The sequence below is a fragment of the Prionailurus bengalensis genome, chromosome E1 (genome assembly GCF_016509475.1).
Source record: "Prionailurus bengalensis isolate Pbe53 chromosome E1, Fcat_Pben_1.1_paternal_pri, whole genome shotgun sequence".
Taxonomy (NCBI): Eukaryota; Metazoa; Chordata; class Mammalia; order Carnivora; family Felidae; genus Prionailurus; species Prionailurus bengalensis.
The window spans coordinates 11,682,248-11,706,577 of NC_057347.1; the positions used below are offsets into that span (position 1 = coordinate 11,682,248).

At 57.6% G+C, this 24,330-nt stretch overlaps 1 protein-coding gene across 4 annotated transcripts in view; it reads left to right on the forward strand.

The window, feature by feature from the left end:
- PEMT (phosphatidylethanolamine N-methyltransferase) overlaps positions 1-24,330 on the forward strand; it is an 85,549-nt gene that overhangs the window by 10,035 nt on the left and 51,184 nt on the right. For all 4 annotated transcript variants that reach the window (XM_043583330.1, XM_043583328.1, XM_043583329.1 and 1 more), the window contains exon 2: positions 5,460-5,567. In XM_043583330.1, coding sequence (XP_043439265.1) covers positions 5,475-5,567 — 93 coding nt within the window. In that variant the 5' untranslated portion in view covers positions 5,460-5,474. The remainder of the gene's footprint in view (positions 1-5,459; positions 5,568-24,330) is intronic.

Sequence of the window (24,330 nt, forward strand, 5' to 3'; positions counted from 1 at the left end):
CTCACGCTTTACCCTCTTTCTTCTGGCTTGATCACGCTGGCACAGGGTCAGCCCATGGGACGGGAGGCGCCACGCTGAGGGCATGCCAGGTTTGCCTGGGACTTTGGGATTTCTTGTTCTCGGCCAGCCACTAGCTCGCGGCAAAAAGTGATGAGGAGCTGGGAATCCCAAGGCAGCGCAGGCTGTGTGGGCATGGATTGGGGCCCTGAGAATCACACCCGCAGATAACGCAGTTTGCCTATCCTTGAAATGAGGATGCTGATGATGGCGGGGGAGAGGGCTGGAGGGAGGGCTGTGGGAGAGGATATTTTACTTCTCTGTACTTCGTGAGAATAGACCACTGCCAGCTGCAGACCCTGACTGTTGTTCTTTTCATTGTCATGAGCAAACGCTGCCTTAACTGTGTTGGAGGGCAGGCGAACAGGAACAGAGAGTTCTGGCTTAGAAGAACAGTGGCCCTAAAAGGGAGTCTGGCTAACAATAAAATCCTTGTCTGTCCCGTTGCCGTATGAATTCCCGTGGGAAGCGTCTGCTCTTGTGAAAGCTAGCAAGGGTGAAAAGTACATTTCACGTGTCAGGTGTGCTGGCCCTAAGCTCCGCTGTTTGATGATTCAGAGGGCAAGCCTGGGTCTTAGAGGACCTTTTGTGGGCAGCCGTGGGTGGATGGATCGTGAGGACGCCTGGCTTATAGAGTTGATAAATGGGGTGAGTAGTATCTGGAGGGGACGATGGGTAGTGGAATTCAGGGAAGGGGGGGTCAGGACTCCTAGTAATCCCTGGTGCTCCTCTCTACACACACCTCCCACCCAGCTGTACACCCTACGGACGGGCAGGCCCCACCCGGGGAGACTGACCTGTCTTGAAGAGATCCCATCCCTGGGGTTTCTGAGAACCTGAGAAAGCCCTACCCCGCCCCTGGTCTGGCCAAACCACCTCCCGCCAATGCCTGCGAACACTGCTTGATTTCCCAGCGTAAAAGATGCCGTAAAAATATTTCCGAAGCGCAGCATCTGGGCGGCTGGTGAATCTGCGGCCTCAGAAGCAGAGGGATCCACCGGCCGCCTGCCGGCTGTGCACCGGCAGAATCTCCACGGCGGCCCCTTGGGCAATTTCCTGCCTTCAGTTTGAAACCAGGAGGGAGGGGATCGGAGTCCCCGGAGCACAGGCAGCTGAGCTGGAGGGCCCCTTAGGGATGTACCTTTAGCCCCTGCTTTTTTGCTCGTGATGAAATGAGAGCCGCTCGTGGAAGATACAGAGAGGGAGGAAAAAAATGGCCCTTAGCCTGGAGGAACAAGTATGCTATAGGGACAGATGACCAAATCCTCACAACAGGGTGGACACTAAGGGCACAAGAGAGAGTGCCATGGGTGAAGTTAGAGGAGAGGCTCCCACTGGGTCTTGAGGGATGAGTAGGAGTTTGCCTAGAGGTGTCAGAGGCGTGGGGAGTATTTCAGACATGTGCAGACCCATGGTAAAAGGGTCTGGAGCAAGGTGTTTGGTGCGAGTGATAGGGTGGGGCAGGAAGGGTGGCAGGTGAGATGGACGCAGGGGAGTTCGTCGCCTGTCAGTGAGCGCTGGGATGGGTGAGCCCAGGGCAGGGGAGGAGGCCTGGGGATCAGAGCATGGCAGGAGGCGAGGCGTGGGAAGCTGGCTGGGGCTAGAGTGCCCCAGCCTGAGGGCAGTGGGATCAGTGGGGTCAACGGACATATCGGAGTCATGGACGAGAGGGGAGAAGGGTCAATGATGGGCAAGTTGTGGCTGGGTGTTGAGGGTTGAGATGGGGACCGGGGAGGAGGGGCAGTGAGGCAGGTGCTGCTCTGTAAGTGGCTGAGCAGGCCCAGAGCAGCACTCTGGTGGCTCCCCAGACCAGCTCTCTTTCCATCCCCCCCACAACCCCACCCTCAGCCCCATCACAGACTCTCAATGGGCGGGTCCTTCCAGGCCCGGGTGCTTGATGAATGTTTCGTTTCACACAGAAGACAGAACGCCCTTTGGTTCAGTCCCAGGTTCTAAGAGGCTTTGGGGCTGAGGGGTGCATGTCTCTCTCTAGGGTGGGCAGCCTGTTTTGAGGCCTGTTCTGGCTGTTTTGTCCTTCATGAGTGGCTCCGCCTCTCCTGGCGTGTGCTCCAGGGCAACTTGGAATTTCTGTCATGGCCCGAGGCTTCATGAGGGGCCTGTCCTGACAGCTTGGTACTAGCGCAGGGGGACCTCTGACCTGGGAGCAGAGGGAGGAGGAAGCTGGAAGGCAGGCCAAGGGGTTTCCGGCCTCGTGGGTGTTGGCAGCGCCTGGGGTGCCCAGAGGCTGTGGTCGCTGTGAGGCCAGGGTCTGTTTGAATGTCACCCTTCCCCGTTCGCTGAGTGGGTCCTCCTGCGTCATTTGTTTATTAATAATGGGCTTGTGTGCCCGTGTGGCCACTTTGCCCCTCAGTCACCTTATCCACGTGTTTACTTAGTGGTGCCTTTGTGGCTTTGCTGGTTCATTCATTGGGTTCATTCATTCTTAGCCCTGCCCTTGGCCTCGTAGAGGTGAAGGTTTGCCCTTGCCTGGGAAGGATGTGCTGGGCCACGTCCTCCATGCTCGGTGACTTTCCAGAATCTTCCCACACCACACTCTTGGGCACTGTCTAGATGGCAGGCTGAGTTACACCGGGAGAAGGGGGCTCGGCGAAGCAAGAGTTGGAGTAGAGGGGGCTGCTTGTCCTCCAGGGCTGGGTGACCTGTGGGGCCGACCAGGTCAGGAGCATTGCCTACTCAATCCCCAAGAAAGGTAGAGACGGAGATATTCCTCGAAAGGATACTATTAGGATCCCCAAATGAAGCGAAACAGAACAGAAAATACCATCAAAGCCAACATTATGAGGGGCGCCTGGGTGGCTCAGTCGGTTGAGCGGCCGACTTCGGCTCAGGTCGTGATCTCATGCTCCGTGAGTTCGAGCCCCGCGTCAGGCTCTGTGCTGACAGCTCAGAGCCTGGAGCCTGTTTCAGATTCTGTGTCTCCCTCTCTCTCTCTGCCCCTCCCTTGCTCATGCTCTGTCTCTCTGTCTCAAAAATAAATAAATAAAACGTTAAAAAAAATGTAAAAAAAAGCCAACATTATGACAACGCTGTCACTCTGATGGACTTAGACTCATTTTACAATTTAGGCTTATTTTTACTTTGATTTGACGTGGAGAGTCACCATATTTTCAGTGCATTGGCCCTCAAGTCCTTTCTAAAAGCAGAAAGAAAAGGTCCAGAGAGTAATGCAGGGATACAGCAAATACCACTCGAAATCGGAAGTGTCCTACTATCTTTTTTTTTAAATATTTATTTATTTTTGAGACAGAGACAGAGCGAGAGAGAGAGAGAGAGAGAGAGAGAGCGTGTACCACCCCCCAGACACACATGAGTGGGGGCAGGGCAGAGAAAGAAAGGGAGAGAATCCCAAGCAGGCTCCACACTGTCAGTGAAGAGTCTGATGCAGGGCTTGAACTCACAAACTGTGAGATCGTGACCGAAGTTGAAATCAAGAGTTGGGCTCTCTACTGACTGAGCCACCCAGGCACCCCCTACCTTTTTTTTGAAGAAAGAAATCGGTGTTTCAAGTGTTCAGCTCTTCTGTTTCCTTGTCCCCAGAGGCAGGATGTCTCAATTCTGCCTGTGGGGGGATGCACTGGGGCCATGCCTGGAGACATTTTTGGTTGTCGCAACTGGGCAGAGCTACCAGCACCCGGTGGGTGAAGGCCAGGGGTGTGATTGAACACCCTAGGGTGCAGGGACGGCCTTGCCAGAAAGTGATCCTGCCCCAAGTGTCAAAGTGGAGGGCAGGAGACCCCACTACGGATGTGGAAAATAGTGTGAATGTGTTAGCATGTTGCATGCCAGTCTTTTTTTTAAAACACACACAAAGAACATTTAGCACCGTGTGGTTTGTGTTATTTTCTAAACATGTGTATATATGCTGTGGGAAATCTACAGCTCTCTTTATTCATTTGACTTTTTTTTCTTTTTTGAGATTTGTTTAAGGGATATCTCCACCCAACATGGGGCTCAAACTCACGACCCCCAGATCAAGAGTCGATGCTCCCACTGACTGTGCCAGCCAGGTGCCCCTCATCTGACATGCTTTTCTTTAATGTTTATTTTTGAGGGAAAGAGAGAGAAAGACAGGGTGTGAGCAGGGGTGAGCAGAGAGAGAGAGGGAGACACAGAATGCGAAGCAGGCCCCAGGCTCTGAGCTGTGAGCACAGAGTCCCATGTGGGGCTTGAACTCACGAACAGCGAGATCATGACCTGAGCTGAAGTTGGACGCTTCACCGGCTGAGCCCCCCAGGCGCCCCAGCACATGTTTTGAAGAATATCACAAGTCAGGGCGCCTGGGTGGCTCAGTCAGTGAAGTGTCCAGCTCTTGATCTCAGCTCAGCTCTTGATCTCAGGGTGGTGAGTTCAAGCCCTGCGTTGGGGTCCGTGCTGGGTGTGAAGCCTACTTAAAAAAATATATATATGGGGCGCCTGGGTGGCTCAGTCGGTTAAGCGGCCGACTTCGGCTCAGGTCATGATCTCGCGGTCCGTGAGTTTGAGCCCCGCGTCGGGCTCTGTGCTGACAGCTCAGAGCCTGGAGCCTGTTTCCGATTCTGTGTCTCCCTCTCTCTGACCCTCCCCCGTTCATGCTTTGTCTCTCTTTGTCTCGAAAATAAACAAACGTTAAAAAAAAATTTTTTTTAAAATAAAAAAATATATATGTCACAAGTTGACACAAATGGCTAGTTTGTTTAAATTCTGTAGTTTCGCTCCGTTAGGAATGGGCCACATTCCATTTATCCTTCTTCCATAGGTGGACAGCTAAGTGGTCATGCTTTTCATGACAGGCGTGCCAGATGGAAACATCTTTGCACATGCGCTTTGCACACTCATGGGCGTGTCTCTGGGACAGGTGCTCGGGAGTGAAATCGCAGGCAGTAGGAGCACAGCTTTCAGTTCACACCTTCCTCAGCGCTCAAGACTATCTGTCGTCAGGTTTGGCGAGAGGAGGCTCGTTAACGTTGCTTCAGTTTGCATTTACCTGATTGCCAGCCCCTCGGCTTTGCTCCAAAGCCCTCTGCACGGTCCCAGTGACAGCACCTGGTGACCCAGACATTGGTCCTGGCGGGGTCACTCCCCCCTGCAGGGTGCTGGCTGCTCATCCTGTCTCAGAGCCACCGATTTCCGGGCATAGCGTCCCCGCACTCCGCTCTGCTGCTGCAAGCCCGGCCACCCTTCGACAGGGCACCACACGGCTGATTGGCTTTCGCCTTTTATCTTCCGTTTTATGATTACACAGTAGTAACCTTCGCTGGACTTGCCTGTGCCCGCGCCTCCCGGCGTGTTCCCGGAGGGTAACTTTGTTTCCGAGTTCCGGAGGCTTGTCACTCCTTGTCCCGCAGGTGGGGGCCGGAGGGGACTGGGCAGGTCTCCTGCTGACGCTGGCTGTGTCCCTGCAGGCAGACCTCTGCGTTATGACCCGGCTGCTGGGCTACGTGGACCCCTCGGATCCCTGCTTTGTGGCTGCCATCCTCACCATCACTTTCAACCCGCTCTTCTGGAATGTGGTAAGTACCCTGCGCCCATATTATCTGGGCCAGCTGCACGGACGGACAGATGGATGGCTCTTCCCTCCCCACGTCTGTCTCTGCCAGCGTGGAATCGTCCTTTCTGTTTCCCCGTCAGTCTCAGAGCCCAGGTAGGGGATGCGGACCAGGGAAGCCCCTCATTTGGGGGATCCCACAGCATCCTGACAGCGACAGCCCTGGGCTGCTGTGGGCTGGGCCAGTGGGGCTGTCCTGTGATGCGGGTGCCCAGCTGTGCCCGACGATCTCAGCCTTCTCCTCCGTGAAGTAGACGGCCTCGGCTTGGGGGCTGCCCTCCTCCTCTGCCATGCTTCGCAGGGAAGCCGCTTTCTTGGGAATCCTCGCCCCCTCGGATGTGCTCCAGAAACATGATTATTTGTCCTGAATGAGGCTTCCTGCAAAAGGGTTCGCACATCGCTGGACTTTGTGCGCTGGGTGGCAGGCAAAACAGGAGACAGAGCAGCACCCAGTTCTTCTGTGGGTCCAGGGGACGCCCAGGGGACGCTTGGAGCACGGAGAGCCGGGTGGGACCAGGCTGTGTGGGAAGGGGGCCCCGAACCCTCTGAGGAAGGTGTGGGAATGCAGGACAGTCTCTCCTGGCCCCTGCCAGGATGTGGGGGAAGCTCGTGGGGTTTCTGGAAGCATGGAAAGGGGCGGCCGCGGTGCCCCCTGAGGCTCCTGCCCTGTGTCTGATCTCGGGTTTGCTGATGCAGAGCCACGGACATCCTGTGATCACCCTTGAGGGTAGCCTGAAGAATAAGGCCAAGCTCAGCGTTAGCAACACGCTGTTCCAGACTGTTTTCATTTCAGGTGACCACTTGGTCCCAGGGGCAGAACAGGACATGTTTTTCATCTGGTTTATGAGTTAGGTCTTTTCTCTATCTGGGGAGGTCAGAGGTGGGTGGGAGCGGGGGGTGGGGGGTGGGGGCGGGGCTGCTCATCTCAAGGAGGCCGCATTCGGAATGTTCTGTCCCTCCTCTGGCCGCCCTGAACACGCTGGGCCCACGCTGAGGTGGTTGGTGGCGGCCCCCGGCTGAAGGCGACCTGAGGGGCGGGATGAGCTCTGAGGGCTTGCTTTGCCTAAAACCATTCCTCGGGCCTTCGGGGACCCCCGCCACACCCCACACGGGACCGCCTCCCTGTTCATTTCTGCTCTCCGTTCCTTCTCTGCCACTCACCGTCCCCACCCCCCAGCTTTCCTCCGGCAGCGCAAGACAATGAAGGGTAAAAAGGGTATGTGGCAGGCTGAAAAATGGCCCCCGAAAGATGTCCACACCCCGATCTTTGGAACCTGTAAAGGTTTACCTTGGATGGCAGAAAAGGGGAGGTCTGCAGGTATTAAGGATGTCTGGATGGGGAGATTGCCGTGGATTGTTGGGGTGGCCTGAAATGTAGTCACATGTGTCCTTATAAGGGCGGGGGGCAGAGGGAGATGTGAACACACTGGCTTTGGAGACTGAGGTGATACGGCCACCAGCCAAGGAAGGCGGGGCCACTGGTGGGGAAGGCGGGGCCACCAGGAGCTGGCACAGGCCAGGACTGGATTCTCACCTAGAGCCTCTGGGAGAGTGGGGCCCTGCTGGCTCCTAAATTTGGCCTAGAGACACAGATTTTGGACTTGTGGCCCACGGAGCTGTGAGAACGTGCATGCCTGTTGTTCTAAAGCACCTGGTTTGTGGTGATTGGTTACAGCAGCCACAGGAAGCTGGTGCAGGATATGAGACAGGTTGTTGGTCCCTGCGAGGAGAACCTGCAGTCGGCCAGGAGTGTGCAGTGCCCTCCCCTGTTCACCGTCCTCCCCCGGAAGGCCTGGCTTTGACCGCCAGCCCCACTGGCCTCCCCGCGCCGGGGGCTCGGCTCGCCGGCCTGCTGGGTGCGCAGTGGGTCCCCGGGACACTATTTCATGCACAAGCCCCTTCCATTATTTCCCGCTGGGCCTTCCAACAGTGTGGTTTTGCAAGTTCATTTTGAAGTCACTTGGTGGCCCACAGCCAGGTTGAGGTGCTTAAGATTTGCGAGGCAGGCAGCTCGTGTCTGTGCGCTCGCCGTAAGGCTTGTTTCTTTTGTCGTAGCGTTTGATTTGCCCTGTTTCTGCAAAAGTTGTACGCTGGCACGGTGTGTGGTCATTAGCGGGAGGGAGAGCTTTTCGGTCGGTTCAGAATGGGAGAAGTTACGGAAACACATTGTGGTTTAGCGGGCTGCCGCTGGCTGGGCAGTGGGAACGGGACCGGGAGGCTGGAAGAACTGGTCTGAGTGGGACCCCAGCTCTGTGACACCCTGGGGACGAGAATCCCAGCAGTAAGGGAGGTCACACCTGTGAAAGCCTTTGATGAGCATCGATTCAGTCCTCCCTCCCCGTGCTTGGCCATTGTGCTGAGTGCGGTTCACGCAGGATTTCAGCTGATTGTCACAGCAAAGGCTGTTATTATCCCCTTGGGAAACCAGCCTCCAAGAGGTCCACTCATCTCTTACTTACTGATGGCCCACTGCATGCCAGGCGCGGGCGGCACACTGCCCTGGTTCTAAAGGAACTGACGTTCCAGGAGGCAGACACCGTGTGGGTAAAAACACGCACTGCATACAGCAGGATGGGGCTGGGGGGGGGGCGATGAGGCAGGGAAAGGGGGGAAGCTGGGTCAGGGCAGGGGTGACCTTTGAGCAGAAACCTGCCCTCGTGTGGGAGGGAGCCCTCGGGCATCTGGAGAAGAGGAAGCAAGTGCAAAAGTCCTGGGTGGTTTCAAGGCTGGAATCCGACAGAGAGAGCGTGGAGGGCGGCAGGTCAGGGAGGGGGCTGGCCTAACAGAGCAGGCCCTGTAGGCCGTGGGCAGCACGTGCGATGGTTTCTGAGTGGGGAGCCGTGGAATGAATGGCCTGATCTGACTCCGGTTTTCTAGGCTGGCGTGGGCTGGTAAGAGCAGATGAGGGGTGAGGGTGGGGCGAGGGTGGGGCTGGAGGCCGTCACAGCGCTTGCGACCCAATGGTGGCCTGGACTAGGGTGGCACCAGCGGGAGTGGGAGAAGTGGTCAGAGTCTGGGCATGATTTGAGAGCAGGAAGAGCCAACGGGATTTACCCCTGTTTGGTGGGGAAGTGCAAGAGAGTTCTAGTTGGGACCTAAGAAATAGGTATTTGGTCTTCAATCTGGCTCACAGCTGCCCGAACCCTTGAAATTTCCTAGGTGCTGAGTGTCATCAAGGTGTCTTGTGTTATGTTAATGAGGTGACTTATTAATGACTCATTAATGAGGTGACCCCCCCACACCATCCTAAGGACTGGGGAAGGGTGCAACCTTGCCAGAGGAACCAACCACCTGACCTCCGGGGAGGGGGGAGGAGCTGGAGGTCAGTTCAGTAGCCAATGGCTACCAACTAATGTAATCGGTTGCCTCTGTAACGCAGCCTCCATTAGAACCCGAAACGATGGGTTCCAAGAGCTTCTGGGTTGGTGAGCATGAAGATGTGGAGAGAGTGGCATGAGAGAGAGTGTGGGCACTCTGCACCTCTTCCCCGTCCGCCCCCCCCCCCCAATTCATCTTCTCCTCTGGGTGACAACTCGTACCCTTTAGTATCCTTTGTAATAAACTGGTCATCAAGCAAATAAAATGGTTTCCTGAGGTCTGTGAGTTGGGCAGATAGTGTCAGACTTGCGTTGAATTGTAGGGCCCCCCTCCCCCCCTCGCCCGCCAGCTAGCGTCAGAGAATTGGTTGGATGTGTGGGTACAGACTTGTAGAGGGCATGGCCACGTGGTACAACCTAGGGGCTGAGGGCCGTGGGGAAGAGACCTCTGTTCTGCCCGTGCCTGGGAGATTCTCGGTGGGGACGCAGGCCTTGAGGGTGTGGAATTCAGGGCAGTGGAATGGCTGGGGTTGGTGATGATGTCTGGAGTCACAGAGAGTGGCCGCCCAGGCCGAGCCTGGCCTTGGCTCCGGGCCTTCCGATTCTTCCACGGCCCACTGTCTGCCTCCCCGGGGCTGTAGCTTCTTTTTTTTTTTTTTTTTTAACGTTTATTTATTTTTGGGACAGAGAGAGACAGAACATGAACGGGGGAGGGGCAGAGGCAGAGGGAGACACAGAACCGGAAACAGGCTCCAGGCTCCGAGCCATCAGCCCAGAGCCTGACGCGGGGCTCGAACTCACGGACCGCGAGATCGTGACCTGGCTGAAGTCGGACGCTTAACCGACTGCGCCACCCAGGCGCCCCTGTAGCTTCTTGAAGAAGCTACGCCATTGGCTGGAGGGGCCTGCCCACTTGTCAGTGTCGACGACGGGTAGATGCGTAGGCACATCCTCCCCACCGGCCCCGGCCCCGGGCCCATCTCTCTCTTCTTCCCGCCCCCTCCTCTCCCCGCAAAGGACTCTTTGTTGCTTCTGCCCTCTCCTTGTTGAAGCTTTGGGGAAACCAACACTATTGACCTTCACTGTTTCTTGAAACCCTGTGCCTCACACTGCTTTTCTGGCTCGCTCGGCTGTTCCTTGTGAACAGCTTTTCCTCTGCCTGTCATTCATTCATTCATTCATTCATTCATTCATTCACTCATTCCACAAACGTTCATAGCACACAACAAACTGTGTGCCAAGCACTGCGCGAGCCTGCAGGACCCAGGGAATAAAGCTGCCCGGTCTCCATTGTTAGAGGTCACAAATAGGTTTGTAATTAAAATGGTGAGAAGGTCAGGTGCTGCAGAGGGACTAATTGGGGCTTTTCCCAATTAGTCATCTCAGGGCACCAGGACCTGTGGCTCCACCTGGGCATGTCCAGGCCCAAAAGAGAGCTTGCTGTTTGAACTCTGGCCAAGAACCTCCCTGTGTGCTCCCCTACCAGGGGCCCAAGGCAGAGATCCAGAGGCCAGCCTTCACTCCTCATTGTCACCCACCCGCCAGGACCTGTCCTCAGCAGTCCACTTGCTCGCCCGGTCAGCACTGTGGCCTTCCAGCCAGGTTCCCCGGCACCCCCTGTGCCTTTCCAGCCTTCCACACCGCACACTCCCTCCTTTGTGAACGAACACAGGCCAGGGCCCAGGGCCAAACCACCCAGTGCCCCAGCTCTCAGTTGCTTAAAGGTGCCCCACACCTTCCAGCAGAAGGTGTGAGCCCTTTCCCCGGCCCCTGGAGCCCCTCTGCTGGGCATCCCGTTGTCTGCACACTCAGTCATCCTGGTCCCTGCCCTTCCCTGGTGATTCAGCCTCTTGCCGGGGGCTTCTTGCATACCCCGTGTCACCTCTTCCAGGCAGTTGTCCCTGCTTCTCACAAACCCCCTCCCCAGCCCACCCTCCGGGTCAAGGTTGCCAGCACTGGCACTGTTGACATTCTGGGCCATCCTCTTCTCTGTGGGATGTTTAACACTGTCGCCTGCCTCTACCCACTAGGTGTCCTGATGGCCTCAAATGTCTCCAGATGTTGCCAGGGTCCCTGAGGGGCACAGTTGCCCTGGTCGGTCTGAGTGAGGCAGCCCTTTGTGTCCCCTGCATGTGTCCTGTGTTCCCTCTGGTGTCACTGCTTCCCCTGGGCCTTCCCCTTGGCCTCAGTGTTCCAAGAGAGCCGGAGCAGCCCCCGCCTTGCTCCCGCTCCCCTGTCCCCCCAACCCTGGCCTGTGCCCGGCACCATGTGCCATGAGGAAGGGCAGAGTTTCTGCTTCACCCCTCCGTGTGTGCGCCCAGCGCTGCCTGCACAGACCTGCAGCCAGCGTTTACTGGGTTCTCAGCAGCTGGCCTCTTCCCCAGTTTTCTGCCGTGGCATCAGAGGAGGGGGCGTCTCCATCTGTGACATTTGCATCTGCGTACTGAGACTCTGCAAAGGAAGGGATCTGGGGTGGTGGGGGGAGTGAAACACAGTGGGCCCAGCTATTCACGGCATCTCGGTAGAGATAAGATAGATGAAGCCTTGCGCCATTCCAGCTCTGGGAACTCCCTCCAGAGTCAGAACACAGCGAGCCAGAGGCAGGTGATGATGAGGTAGCCTTGAGCCCTCTCGCTGTTTACGAAAGAAAATGGTTTGCAGGCTTTGGTGTCTTAACTATTATCGAAGGCAGACTGCTTTGTCACAGACGTCAAAGCTGATTGAGCCTATCAGCATGTTTGGACCCGTGCTAAACTCTCGCCCTTGGGAGAGCTACAGGGGTGTTACTATTGATCCGGTTGGGACGGCAGGTGGGAATGGGGACTCCCGGCCAGCCTGGCCCAGCTTTCTGCTCCTCCTGGAGTGCCTGCTGTCTCACACCCAAGCCTGCTTGTGGGGTTTCTCCTGCCTGAGACCCACCACCCATCCTTCCAGGGTCCACATGCAGCGCCCCTCCCGCCCCCCCCCCCAGAGCCCCCCACGACCAGCTGTCCCACACTGTGTCCCAGCCTCAGACTTCTCTCTCTGAGGGTGGGATCTACAGCTTGTATCTAGGGCAGCCCGCATCTGCAGGATGGCCAGCCTGCCTGTTGGCCAGGCCTCTCCTGGGTTTGGCCCTGAACTTACTGCATCCCCAGAGCCTGTCAGTCCTGGGTTGGGCACCCTATCTGCAGAGGGTGAGTGTGGGAGGAGGCAGCTCTTCCTCTCCAGGAAGTAGGGGCACTGGCCATCTAGCCGGTGGTGGGGGGGGTCCCTCCGCAGAAGGATGTTTTGTTGGCTCGATACCTGAGCTGGCAGCCGGGGACTTTGGAGGGAGCCAGAAAGGCAGGACAGTAGGTGGCGCTGTGGGCAAGGCGAGCGCAGAGCAGGGCAGGTGGGCCTGCTGCCTTCAGTGTGCCTTTGCCTTGCTCCCTCATTTTCTGGTTTCAGAGCCCCAGCCAGCAATCCGTTGGCTAATTTCAGGTGCCCCAGAGGACCCCCACAGGTGCCAGGGAGCTGACCCTGAAGACGCCGCTGGGCTGAAGCAAGGGCACCAGCCTGGCCCTTGGGAGGGCCCCTGGGAGGGAGGCCCGGGTCCCATCCCCTGTAGTTCCCACCCCACTCTGGGCCTTGGTTTCTCCATCTGTGAGGTGAGGACCCTCAGCTGAGGTCCTATCGAGCTCTGAGACACTGTGACCCACCCACTTTACCAAGTGCTGCCCTGGAATGTCCCTTTGCTGGGTCCAGGGGAAGCAGACGTCCCTGCCCGCCTGGAACCTGCTCTTGGGCCACTGAGGTAAGGTCGTTTATCGGGAGTGCGATCTAAAAGTCAGGGCTTGACTGATAATAAAGCTTGCCGGTAGAGACAAATCTGGAAGAGAGGAGACAAGAGAGGGGTTGTGAATCTCCCGGGCTTGTGAGCTGCATGGGGCCTGCTGAGGTATGGCTGGGCTTTCTAGACAAGTGGCAGGGGTGAAGGGTGGGGGCAAGAGTTGAGAAGACCCAAGAGAAGGGGGTGTGTATGGAGAGAAGGTGGACAGATGGGCCTGGGGCCCCGGAGGCAGGACCCTGAACACTGGCTTGCCACCTCGATTGTCTGCTACAGGCTGGCAGTGAGTGTGTGTGTGTGTGTGTGAGTGTGTAAGTGTGTGGCCGTGCACGTGAGAGTGTGTGAGTGTACATGAACATGCGTGTGTGTGTGTGTGTGTGTGTGTGTGTGCATCTCATCCAGACAGGCTGGGGAATTGGGACAGGGCGTGAACCCAGACTGTCTGAGACCCTCGCCCCCACCTGGCTTTGAGAGCTGGCTCCCAGGGCATGGCCATGTACCCACTGGGCTCTGAGGCTGTGTTTCCGGATCTGAAAACATCTGCCTCTGCCAGGGTGCGTCTTGCCTTTGTGGGAATGCTGAGCTGGGCCTGCTGGTATAGCCCGTGGCACAGGAAGGGCTTTTCACTGCGCAGAGCTGGCTGGCTGGCTGGACGTGACTGAGACCTTGGCTCCTAGAGCCAAGAGAGCACAGAACTCTGGTTGGCCAGCCACTTGTCTCTTATGACTGGTGTCACTTGGGACACCATAGCCCTCCCCCAGCCCTGGCGCTCTCCCTGTCCCTGCCTGAGCTATGCTCAGAGCTGGATTCTGCAGAACTAATGGCATGTCCGGTCTTGGCTCCATGGCTGGGGAGGTCAGCTCCTTATCACCAGGGACCCGTGCTTTGCCCCTCTAACATCTCAATGTCGGCTCAAGTGCAAGATGCCCCATGACGTGTGTGTGTGTGTGTGTGTGTGTGTGTGTGTGTGTGTGTGTTCTTTTCTGAGCCAGGGAGTAGATGGGTGTTTTTAGCTGGATGAAGTCCTGGCCACCCCTGCGGCCCCATCCCTGTCTGAACGGAGAGCTGCACTCGTCACTCTGTGGGGCTGCGGGCAGTGGCCTGGCGGGGGAGCGTCGTGACATTGGCCATGTCTAACTTTAGATTCTCTGTGTCTGAGCAACGTGGTGATGAAGTGCATATGGCGCCTCGAACTGGGTCAGCTCACAGTCTTTGCCAGGATCCCTTGGAGCGACATAGTTAAGAGCAGAAGTGGGAAAAGCAGAAGGAGGCTGTCTCCTACGTGAAGCCCGGGCGAAACACTGGTGGACCCAGCTTTCTGCAATGACCTCATCTTTGCTCTCAGCTTCCTGATATTCTGGAGATGCCATTTGAGTTTTCTTACAAATTCCGTGCCGGGTGGGGGGTGGGGGTCCAAGCACCTTTTTCCATTAATGATTTGTTTTTCGTTCTGGACTTTGTGGCTTTGTGAGGGCATGAGGCACTGTTAGTACGTGTGGGATTGAAATGTGCACGTTGGAAAGGGCTCCTGGCTGAGTGGCTTGGGGAAGGGGACATCCTGGGATCCTTCCCTCATGGAGGGGTCCAGGGCAGAATTTTATTACCCTAGCCTTTCCTGGGTATTCTGTGCCAGCCTGCCCTGAGCCCTGAGCCCGAGCAGACAGGGCTGAGCATCCCCTCTGTGGCTCTCCCGCCCAGCTGCACTGCTCGCCCACGTGCCCTGTGCATTCATGTTTCGCCTCCTCCCTCAGACTGAGTGCTCCTGGAAGTGGAGGACGGTGTCTTGGAGCTCAGGACAGGGTCTAGCCCAGCGCTAGAAGGGGTGGATGGAAACGTGTCCTTCCTTCATCGAGGGTGAGCTCTGAGTAGCCCGGGGAGTGGTGGGCCAGGCAAGGTCATGCCTTCCTTTCTCCATCTGTGAGGAGGGTGGCAGGTCCTGACCCCACTAATGCCCCCCTGAGTGCCCTGTCGGGAAGTAATGAGATGCAGCCTGGGAGCTGGCCTGCTGGTGTTGTTGGCTTTGCCTCCTTCCCGGGTCTTCTTCTGAGGCCGAGATTCCGTGGAAAATTTCCAGGGCTTGAGTTTTTTGTCTCGTTTTATTGCTAACTTGCTCTGTGACCGGAGCAAGTCACTTTGCTTCCCTAGACCTCAGTTGCCTCATCTTAGGTCTGGGGGAGCAGCCTTTGCCCGATTTCCTTGCCATCTGGCAGCAAGGCTGTCGGGGAGGGAATGGGTGCAAAAGGGTTTGGAGGCATGAAGTGTCCGGTGTCATATTTGGCTCGGAGGAGGGGCAGCCGTGGGGGCTGTCTGGTCGCAGGCACGCCCAGAAGAGCTCTTGCATCAGTGGAAACTCCCAGGGCCTTTATCCTTCCAGCCACTTCTCCAAGCTTTAGGCCAAGTGCTTTCACTTGTTCCAGAATCTCCTGCCCAGAAAGTTTCCATGGCCTACAGATACCCCTTGGAGAGGGAGTTCTAGAGCTGGTGACCCCTTCCTTGTGCCCAGGAGTCAGGAATCAGCCAGGGAGAGACTTTGATTCAGAAGATGAGGGGGATGCACGTTGCTGGCCAGTGCTCTGGGGCCACGCCTCACCAAGCAGTACCCGCAGGCTCTCCTATGTTGTTGGGTGCCTCTGCCTTGCTGGGGAGTTCCGGTTCACCGAGGTGCCCGAGAGGCGGCCCCGCTCTTGCCACCTTTGTCTCCGATTCCTGCCCTCCTCCTTCCCTGTCTCGGCACAGGGAGACTCAAGAGGGCTAAGATGGGAGGTGGTCAGGCGCCGTGACCAATGTGGGGCTTGGGTTCCAAAGGCCCTGGGTGATGCCCCGTTGCCTTTCAGGGAAGGCTCCCATGCATGTGTGCCTGCTGGACATGGGATAACAGTTGTAGTTTGTTCAACGAGGGGACAGTATAGGCCTGGGGTGCTGGGCTCCTGAGGTTTTGGTGGTCCAGGGAGCCTGGACTGACTGGGAGACACCGAGGTGTGCACTGGGCAGGGGGCAGAGATCATGAAGAGAGGCTGGAACCAAAGCTGAGCAGCTGGTCTGGAAGTCCTGGGTGGAGAGGAGTGGAGAATCCAGGCCAGCTGTTGGAAAATGGGGAATTAGGAAGGGCCTGTGGGGGGGGGGGGCGGGCGGGTAGGCAAGGAGCAGAGGGTGGGAGGTGGAGCCTATGCAAATGTCCCAACGGTAGTTTCCAAAGTCAGGTGCCTCTTGTCCGGGGCTCTAACCCCGTACAAGGCTCTGCAGGTGTTTAGGTGGTCACCCTGCCTGCTAACACATCTTTGCTACTTTTCACTCTGTCCCGATGCCCCTGCTTGCAAATGCCACTTGGTGGGCCCGCTCGTGCTGGCTGGGTATGCAGAAGCCTCTGCTCTCACCCTCCTGGCCACTGCGGCACGACATTTGAATTGATTCCCAACTGGCCGGGAAATGGCACACACGGCAAGGGTGAGGTTCTCCAGCCTTCCAGGGCTGTGCTCACAGGCAGAGGATCATGGAGTGAGGACCGTGAGGATGCCAGCCCTTCGGCTTCATGACTGGGGGTGGGGGGTGGGGGGGGTGGGGTGTTATCCTTCAGGGTTATCCTGTGGCTTAGATGGGAATACAGCTTGGTGGGCGGGTGACACTCCGGGCACGTAATAGGCATCAGTCCCTTTGCCTTGAGTCCCCATCTGTCCGCCCATACGGCAGGCAGAGCTGTCATGGGCATTACGTGATTAAGAGGCATGAAGGGGATTTGTAAGCAATAAAGCAAAGTACGAGCAGAAGGAGTTAGGTGATTTATAATAAACATACATTTGGTCTTCATTCCTGTTCCTGGCACAGGCTTCCTAAAGCCTTTGAATTTCCTAAGCGATGAGAGCCGCAAAAAAAAAGTCTCTGCTATGTTAATGAGGTATCTTATGGGAAGTCCCTGGGTCACCTAAGGCTGGGTACCGGTGGAGCCAACCCTGCGTAGACAGTTGGAACTTCCAGTCCCATCCCCGACCTCCCAGGAGGGGAGAGAGGCTGGAGATTGAGTTCAGTTCCAGTGGACAATGCTTTGATCTCTCATGCCTGTGTAATGCAGCCTCCATAAAGACCCAAAAGGGTTTGGAGAGCGTCCCCAGGTTGGTGGACATGTGGAGTTTAGGGGAGAGTGGCGGCCTTGGGGAGGAGCATAGACGTTCCACACCCTTGGGGTGGGTGGTTCAATGAATTAAACCTCCAACTCTTGATTTTGGCTCAGTTCACGATCTCACGGTTCATGGCATTGAGCCCTGGGTTGGGCTCCTCCCTGGCATGGAGCCTGCTTGGGATTCTCTCTCTCGCTCTCTCTCTCTCTCTCTGCCCACCGCCCCCCCCCCCAATAAATACATAAACGTTTAAAAAAAAGAATCTTCACACTCTTTCCCCATACCTCACTCTCTGTATCTCTTCCTCCTGGCTGTTACTGAGTTAACATCCTTCATAATAAACTGGTAACCTCGGAAGTGAATTTTTCTCTGTGAGCTGCCCTAGCAAATTAATCAAACTGGGGGAGGAGGAGGTGGTCACTGGACCCCCTAATTTATATGCATCGGTCAGAAGCATGGATGACCACCGGACTTGAACTCGGCATCAGACGTCAGGGGCAGTCTCGTGGGATGGTTATCCGAGTTAATGTTTGATGGTCGTGGGAAAAGCACACATATCGGAGGTTACTGTAACTTTTAGTTTTATTTGCTCATGAAGTTTTTTCTTTGATTATTTTTAAGAGTTGATGTATTTATTGAGGGGGGGTAGAGGGGGATCTTAAGCAGGTTCTGCGCTGTGCGGCTCAATCTCACAAAACATGAGATCAGGACCTTAGCCCAAATCGAGCTGGACGCTTAACCGACTGAACCACCCAGGCGTCCCTCTTTGCTCATGAAGATTTCATTGCCTTTTTGACCATGCCTCTATTTCAGGCCCAGACTTGCCCCTTCTTCCTGAGGAGGGGGGGGGGGTCTGCTCTTCTCCCTCCAAAAGCCTGGGACTTCTCGAGTATCCTGGTGGTGAGCATGGTGGGTCACAGAGCCCCAGTGGTGGTCACATCTCCGTGGGAGGGGTGAGATGAGGGGAGAGGGTTTGCCCAGTGCCGCTGAAGTGCTGAGACCCGTCCCCTGGCCCCCTGCCTGCCATACCCACAGGAACTCATATGGATGAGTTCCCGGTGAGGCCCAGAAGCCCCTGCTGTCCAGGAAAGCCTGTACCCTCCTGCCTGTGCCCACCCCTTCCCACCCGGCCTGGGCTGGATGCCATCAGCAGGGTGTGACTCGTTACCAGCCACCGGTTCTCGAGGTCTGTGTGCCTGCACGAGGCTAGGGGCAGAATGGGTTGGTCTCCCCGGAGGCGCCCCAGCAGTTCCAGGGTCAGATGTATGCTGAGGGCCCCGGGGAGCCCCCAGAGGACGTGCTGGCCCGGGAAAGGCAGCTTGAGCTGGGCCGTGGTTCACTGCCGAGGAAGGGCGCACATCCGAGTTCTTTCCCACCCCGTGGGACCACCTGTGCTGCCTCTACGACCCTGCCTGCCTGCTGAGCAGAGCATGGAGGCCCCCCTCCCCACCTGTGCCCAGCGGCGAATGGCGGTGACCTTGACAAGCACGTGGGAACCCTTAAGTGTGTGCCCCATCTCCTGCAGGATGGCAGGCTGAGCCGGCCCGTCAGCTTTTCCCCTGTTTCTGCGAGAAAGACCGCTCAGCCTCAGTGGACCTTTTTATAAGGCGTCCGAGGCACTAGTGCCTTCTCGAGGCTTTCTTCTCTTAGCGATGAAGAACGTTGGAGAAGGGTGTTGGTACTGTCCCGAGCAGACACCTCTGTGTTCTGTTCTGTAGAATCTGTCTCTGGTCACGTAGGTAGGAATCTTGGGCGTGGTCACAGAGGAGGTGAGTAGGGGTGGGCACCTGCCCCGGTCAGCCAGCTGGTTGGATGTGTCGGCCCTGCTCTGTATCTCCCCACCAGTCTTTGAGGGTAGGGACCAAGAGACGGTGGCCTACAGTGAAGGGGCAGAGCAGCCCTAGGTAGGAACAGTGCCGTCCGCGGAGGGCACCGCCCCAGATTCTCCAGAAGCCGCAGCTGAAGACCAGAGAGGTTGCTTGGTCTGCTGTGGTCGCACAGCTGTGGGAACAGAACTGGGCCTGGCAGCTGGGGCTTCTGCTCCTGCGCATTACCCTGCTGCCCCCATCCCGTCCCCTGGAGGGCCTGCATGGTGCACACACGGCCCTCAGTGGCAGCATGGCCTGGCCTGGATGAGGCAGAACGCTGGGGCCCTGCTGGCGGGAAGAGGCCCTCAGAACACCTGCTGGGATCTTGCCCTGCGGCCCCCCTGCCCCTGGAGCCTGGGGTGCTCGAGTGTATCCTGCACTGACTTCTCGGCAGCTCGGCTTCTGGGCTGCTGTAGACGCTGCCCGTGTCAATATTATGACCGCACGTGGATTTCCTGTGGGCAGGGCCACAAGTGCGTGGCCATGAAGGCCAGCCACCTGGAAGGGAAGGCTCTGCTGGGGTAGGGCTGACACAGGTGTCCTCGTGGCCCGTCCTCGGTCTGCTCAGCCTCAGGAGCTCAGGGCAGTCATGTCCCCCTCCCCTGTCCCTCCACAGGTCCCCCTGGCCCATCTTGCCGGGCCAGGGAGGGGTGGGGCGTGGGTTTCTGAGCATATGAACCTGTCTCGCTGATGATACCTCTTAGCTGAGGGACCTGGGCAAGATTTCTGGCTTCTCCGAGCCTTGGTTTTCTCATCTGTAAAATGCGTACAGTAGTCAGGGCCTCAAGGGTTGGACCAGAAGGTAGGTAGAACAGTACCTGAGCCAGCTCAGCGGCTCGCTCTTTCTTACTGTCCCCTTTGTGCCTGGCAGTTCTTCAAGGCCTGGCGGCCGGGAGCTTCTGTTGTGGAGCTGTCCTGCGGCTTTGTGGCTTTCATCCTTCGGGACGGGCTCAGGCAGGCCTGCAGGGGCCTTCCCACCCAGCTTGGGAGGCGATGGCCTGGTCCAAGTCATGACCGGCTACTGACCGCACGACCTCAGGCGAAGTCCTCAACCTAAGTTCCGTGCCTCGGTTTCTTCATCTGTGAAACAGGTTCACTGTAAGGTTCTGTCCCAGGGTTGTGGTGAGATGAATGAAGTAATCCATGTGCAGAACGCAGGGCGGTGCCAGGCGCAGAGTCAAAGCCGGATAAGTGTGAGCTGTCGTCTGGGTCCCGTCTGACGGCTGCCGGGGAAATGCTTGGTGACTGGCCGGCATGCTGGCCCTGCCAATCACGTGATGTGACCATGGGGTCTGGAGGAAGGGGCAGGGAATTGTTTGTAGAGGACGGAAGAGATGGGAAAGCGTGCACACAAGTTCTGGCCTTTGCCGGTCACATCGCTCGTGGCCGCCGGGTCCCTGGACTGTGCCCAGCTGGGCCCAGGCTGCAGGGCCCGTGGAGATGGCCGGTGACAGGGCAGTTCCAGAGTGGGGAGGGCGAGTGTGCGGGAGCACGGGGCGGTGTGAGTGGAGGAGAGGTGGGAGGAGAGTGGGCCGCACCTCATCCGAGGCTCGGAAGGTCGGGGGTGGTGGTGGGAGCTGAGGCTGGATGGGTGGTCTCGGGGGCCTTCTGGGGAGTTTGTACCTGCGCTGGGGGTGGCAGGGAGCCGATGGAGGCGGGGAGGCATGACGCCCACTGGATCTGTGGGCACGTCAGAGACCCCGGCCCAGTCCCTGCGTTGTTCCTGGCTGTGTGTGGCTTTGTGTCAGGGCCCGCTTGGTCACAAGGCATTGATGCCTGCACCTGGGGGCTCTGCACCCTCGTCCTCCTCCTGGCCCTTCTCAGTCCTGCTTTAGGCAAGCATAGCGTGGTTGACAGGGCCGTGGGGCTGCATAGACCTGCCTCTGCTCCTCAGTTTCCTTGGTGAGGAGACATATGCACCAGGGGTAGGGCCCAGGGCCTGGTGGTCCACAGGTGGGGGTGGCGGGGTTAGGGGACTGTCACGCGGGGCTTGCCCTTCCCGGCGTGGCCAGGCCATGTGCCCAGGGGTGCGATGTTGGAGCCTTTCCCTGCTGAACGCAGGGCCTGCCCGCTGGGCTCTGTCGGATACCTGCTGGTCACCATTTGGACTGGCAGTGGTGGTGTGGGGGGTGTTGCACAAGAGACTCGTCCCGGTCCTGGCCATCTGGGAGCCTTCCAGCCTGGGCCAGCTGTGTCTTTGCTGTGATTGGCCACGAGGCCGGGTCTTGGCAGGTCTGGCGAGACATCAGGTGAGCTAGAGCGGCCAGTAGGGCTCCAAGGCTCTGACGATCCAGGAGGGCCACCCGGGCCCCAGGAACGCGTGGGTGACGGAACCTCGTTGTGCGGTTCCAGTCCAGCCATGTACTGACCACCTGGCAGCTGGGACAGGCTCATCCACTCTGAGCTTCAGTTTCCCCATGTAGAAACTGGGGGAGGTAGGCTATAATACAGTCTTTTTTTTTTAATGTTTATTTTTGAGAGAGAGAGAGAGAGAGAGAGAGAGAGAGACAGTGGGGAAGGGCAGAGAGAGAGGGAGACACAGAATCTGAAGCAGGCTCCAGGCTCCAAGCTGTCAGCACAGAACCCGATGCGGGGCTCGAACTCACGAACCATGAGATCATGACCTGATCTGAAGTCTGATGCTTAACCGACTGAGCCACCCAGGCGCCCCTATAGTACAGTCTTTTCTGCTTCTATGTATTTGAGGCTGTTCTCTGGCTCTATCCTGTGCCCTGGGTTTCCTGGGGATCCTAGCCATGACTCGCCGACAGGCCTGAATGCTCACCCCACTCCAGAGCCCCAAATACGCCATCCAAACTGCCTCCCCACCCACCATGATGGCCCGTCCACCCTTCATGCCTGTGACACTGGCTTTTGGACGCTTCTGAGGACCCACTGTTGTGTGAAGGCCCAGAGGCCTATGGCAAGGAGTCTAGCCCTGAACTGCAATCTAGCTAAATGTTCTCCATCCCTCACTCACACCAGGCTCCTGGCCAGTGGACCCCCTTTCCCAGCAACTTCCTGCCGCGGAGTGCCACTGAGGGACGAGCGTGGCCTTAGATAGGCTGCCTGGCCTCCAGTCCTGGTCCTGCCGGCCCTGAGCAAATCACTTAGCCTCTCTGAGCCCCTCGGCTCTCTCTGCCCTGCTTGACACCCCACGGGCCCTGGGATGCTGGTGCCTTTACCAAGGGCTACCTCCCCCAGGTCCCCGCCTCGAGGGAACACCTGCCAGTCCTGGACCTCTGCCTCTGCCCAGGTTGGGGAGTGTGGCCCGTCATGGCACCCAGCTCCCGCAGCACTGCTCTCTGCTCCACTCTGCCCACCGCCCCCCACTGCCCACCCTGCAGTCCTGCTGAGGTTTGCTTCGCACCCTTCATCCCGCAAACACTCTCAGGGCACTTGCTCCACACAGCTCTGGGAGCTGGCAGGTGTTAGAGACAAATAGGAAGCCAATTCTAGAGCTCGATGAACCCACGGTCTGCTATGTTCTGCTAGAGCATCCCTGTCACAGTTCCAGAACGAGACTCCTGGAAATGACTTTCCCGTGGCCATGGCCTTCAGGGCTCCTGGGCCAGCCCCCCGCTCTCTTCCTCCGGGTCTTTCCATGTGCATCACCAGCCTTGGTCCAAGCGCCATTTTTTATTTCTCATTTCTGGTCGGTGTGCTGTGTGCATTTTCGTAAGCACCCCACGTCCTTTGCAGAATGAAGCATGGGGGTAGGGACAAAGGCCAGCAGAGCCCAGTGCGGGGCTGTTGGGCTTGGGGCTCAGTCTGAGGCGTGGGCTCCACGCAGGGGAAGCCATGGGAGGAGCGAGCCCCCTGCATGGGTGCATCCCCACGAGGGGAGAGCTGGGCAAACCGACAGGCTCCACAGAGGCAGGGGTCAGAGGGGTCGGTGAGCGCCAAAGGCTCTGGGGGCAGCCAGGGCTCCAGCGAGACGGAGGAGGGATGCGGGGTCCGAGGTGTAGAGCTCTGGTAGGGCCCTGGGGACCTGCTGGGGTTGTGGGCTTCTCCAGGTCTTTTCAGCATCCTGCTTCCTGCTGAAGACAGAGTCTTGGTTTCTGTTTCCCTGTGAGAGGTGGCAGCCCATGGGCCGTGGTGACAGCATAGTCTACAGAGGCTCTCACTTCCCCCATTAACACCACCAGGGGCTTTCCCTGCAAACGAAGGGCACCTCAGCTCTCTTCTTCAGCTCGGGAGGCCTCTGGAAGGAAGGAGGAGGCTTTGGACAGCACACAGGAATCCGCTGGAAGGCAGGCTCTGTCCCGGAACAGTCCCGGCCGTGGCTGGTACCCCCAACCAGACCCTTCCCTCGGGACTTTCCTTTATTACTATTATTATTATTTTAATGTTTATTTATTTTTGAGAGAAAGAAAAACGGAGTGTGAGCGAGGGAGGGGTAGAGAGAGAGAGGGAGACACAGAATCCGAAGCAGGCTCCAGGCTCTGAGCCGTCAGCACAGAGCCCGACGCGGGGCTCGAACCCGCGAACTGTGAGATCATGACCTGAGCCAAAGTCGGATGCTTAACTGGCTGAGCCACCCCGGTGCCCCTATTAGTATTATTTTTTAAAGTTTATTTATTTATTTTGAGAGAGACAGAGACAGCACAAGTGGAGAAGGGCAGAGAGAGAAGGAGACAGAGAATCCCAAGCAGGCTCCACACTGCCAGCACAAGAGCCCGACGCGGGGCGCAAACCCCCGAAGCTGCGCGATTATCACCTGAGCCGAGACCAAGAGTCGGATGTGTAACTGACTGAGCCACCCAGGCTCTCCCCTGGGGGCTCTCCTGTCTGGGCAATGGGGGTCGCAGGGCTGGGGGTCCAACGGCCCGATGACTGTGTCGTTAACTTGAAACACACCTGGCCCTGTTATGGGGGAGGCTCCTTACCTGCCTGTCACCCCCCCTTGTCATTTCCCTGCCCCACTGCCTGGGCAGGTGGTGTGATGTGAGGCCCGTGTGTCCTGTCTTCTCCCCGATAAGGAATGTATCAGCTGCTCATGGCCGAGCCCTAGTTCCCATTGAAGTGGCCGGTGCTTAGAGGCCTCATATGTGAAATGAGTAAGCCAGACGGTCTAGAGAGGGCGCTACAGACACGTTTTCAGAGAGCCTAACGCTCTCTGACAGGCATGGGCGGTCAGCATGGACAGGCCGCCATCCTCGGGGCCGATGAGGCCAAATCAGCCTTCAGAGAAGCCGGGAGTGCTCTCTGAATGGCACCCCAGTACAGGTCCTGCAGAGGCCAGAGGAAAGGGGGAGATTCAAACACTCGGCTGTAAATAAATGTCTCCTCTGCCGGACCTTAGAGACGGGGCCCCTGCCCTCTTTTGTGATGCATGCCTAGAAGACTGGTTCTGGAAAAGTTCTTCCTCACTTTTCAGAAGAGGAAACTGTCCTGGGTGGAGGGCACTTGTCCAAGGGTGTCCCATGAGCCAGTGACAAATGGGTGCCTGGGCCTTTGTCAGTGCCGGGCTGTCCTGGCGCTGGAGGAGGTGGTCCCTCGCTGGGCTGCTGAACAGGCTCCCTCTGGGGGCAGAAGCCACGTGTGCTGCAGCTCTGTCCTCCAGCACGTGCCTGGCTCGTCCGCCCCTGCACTTCCCAGTGCCGCCTTCTCTTCCTAGATG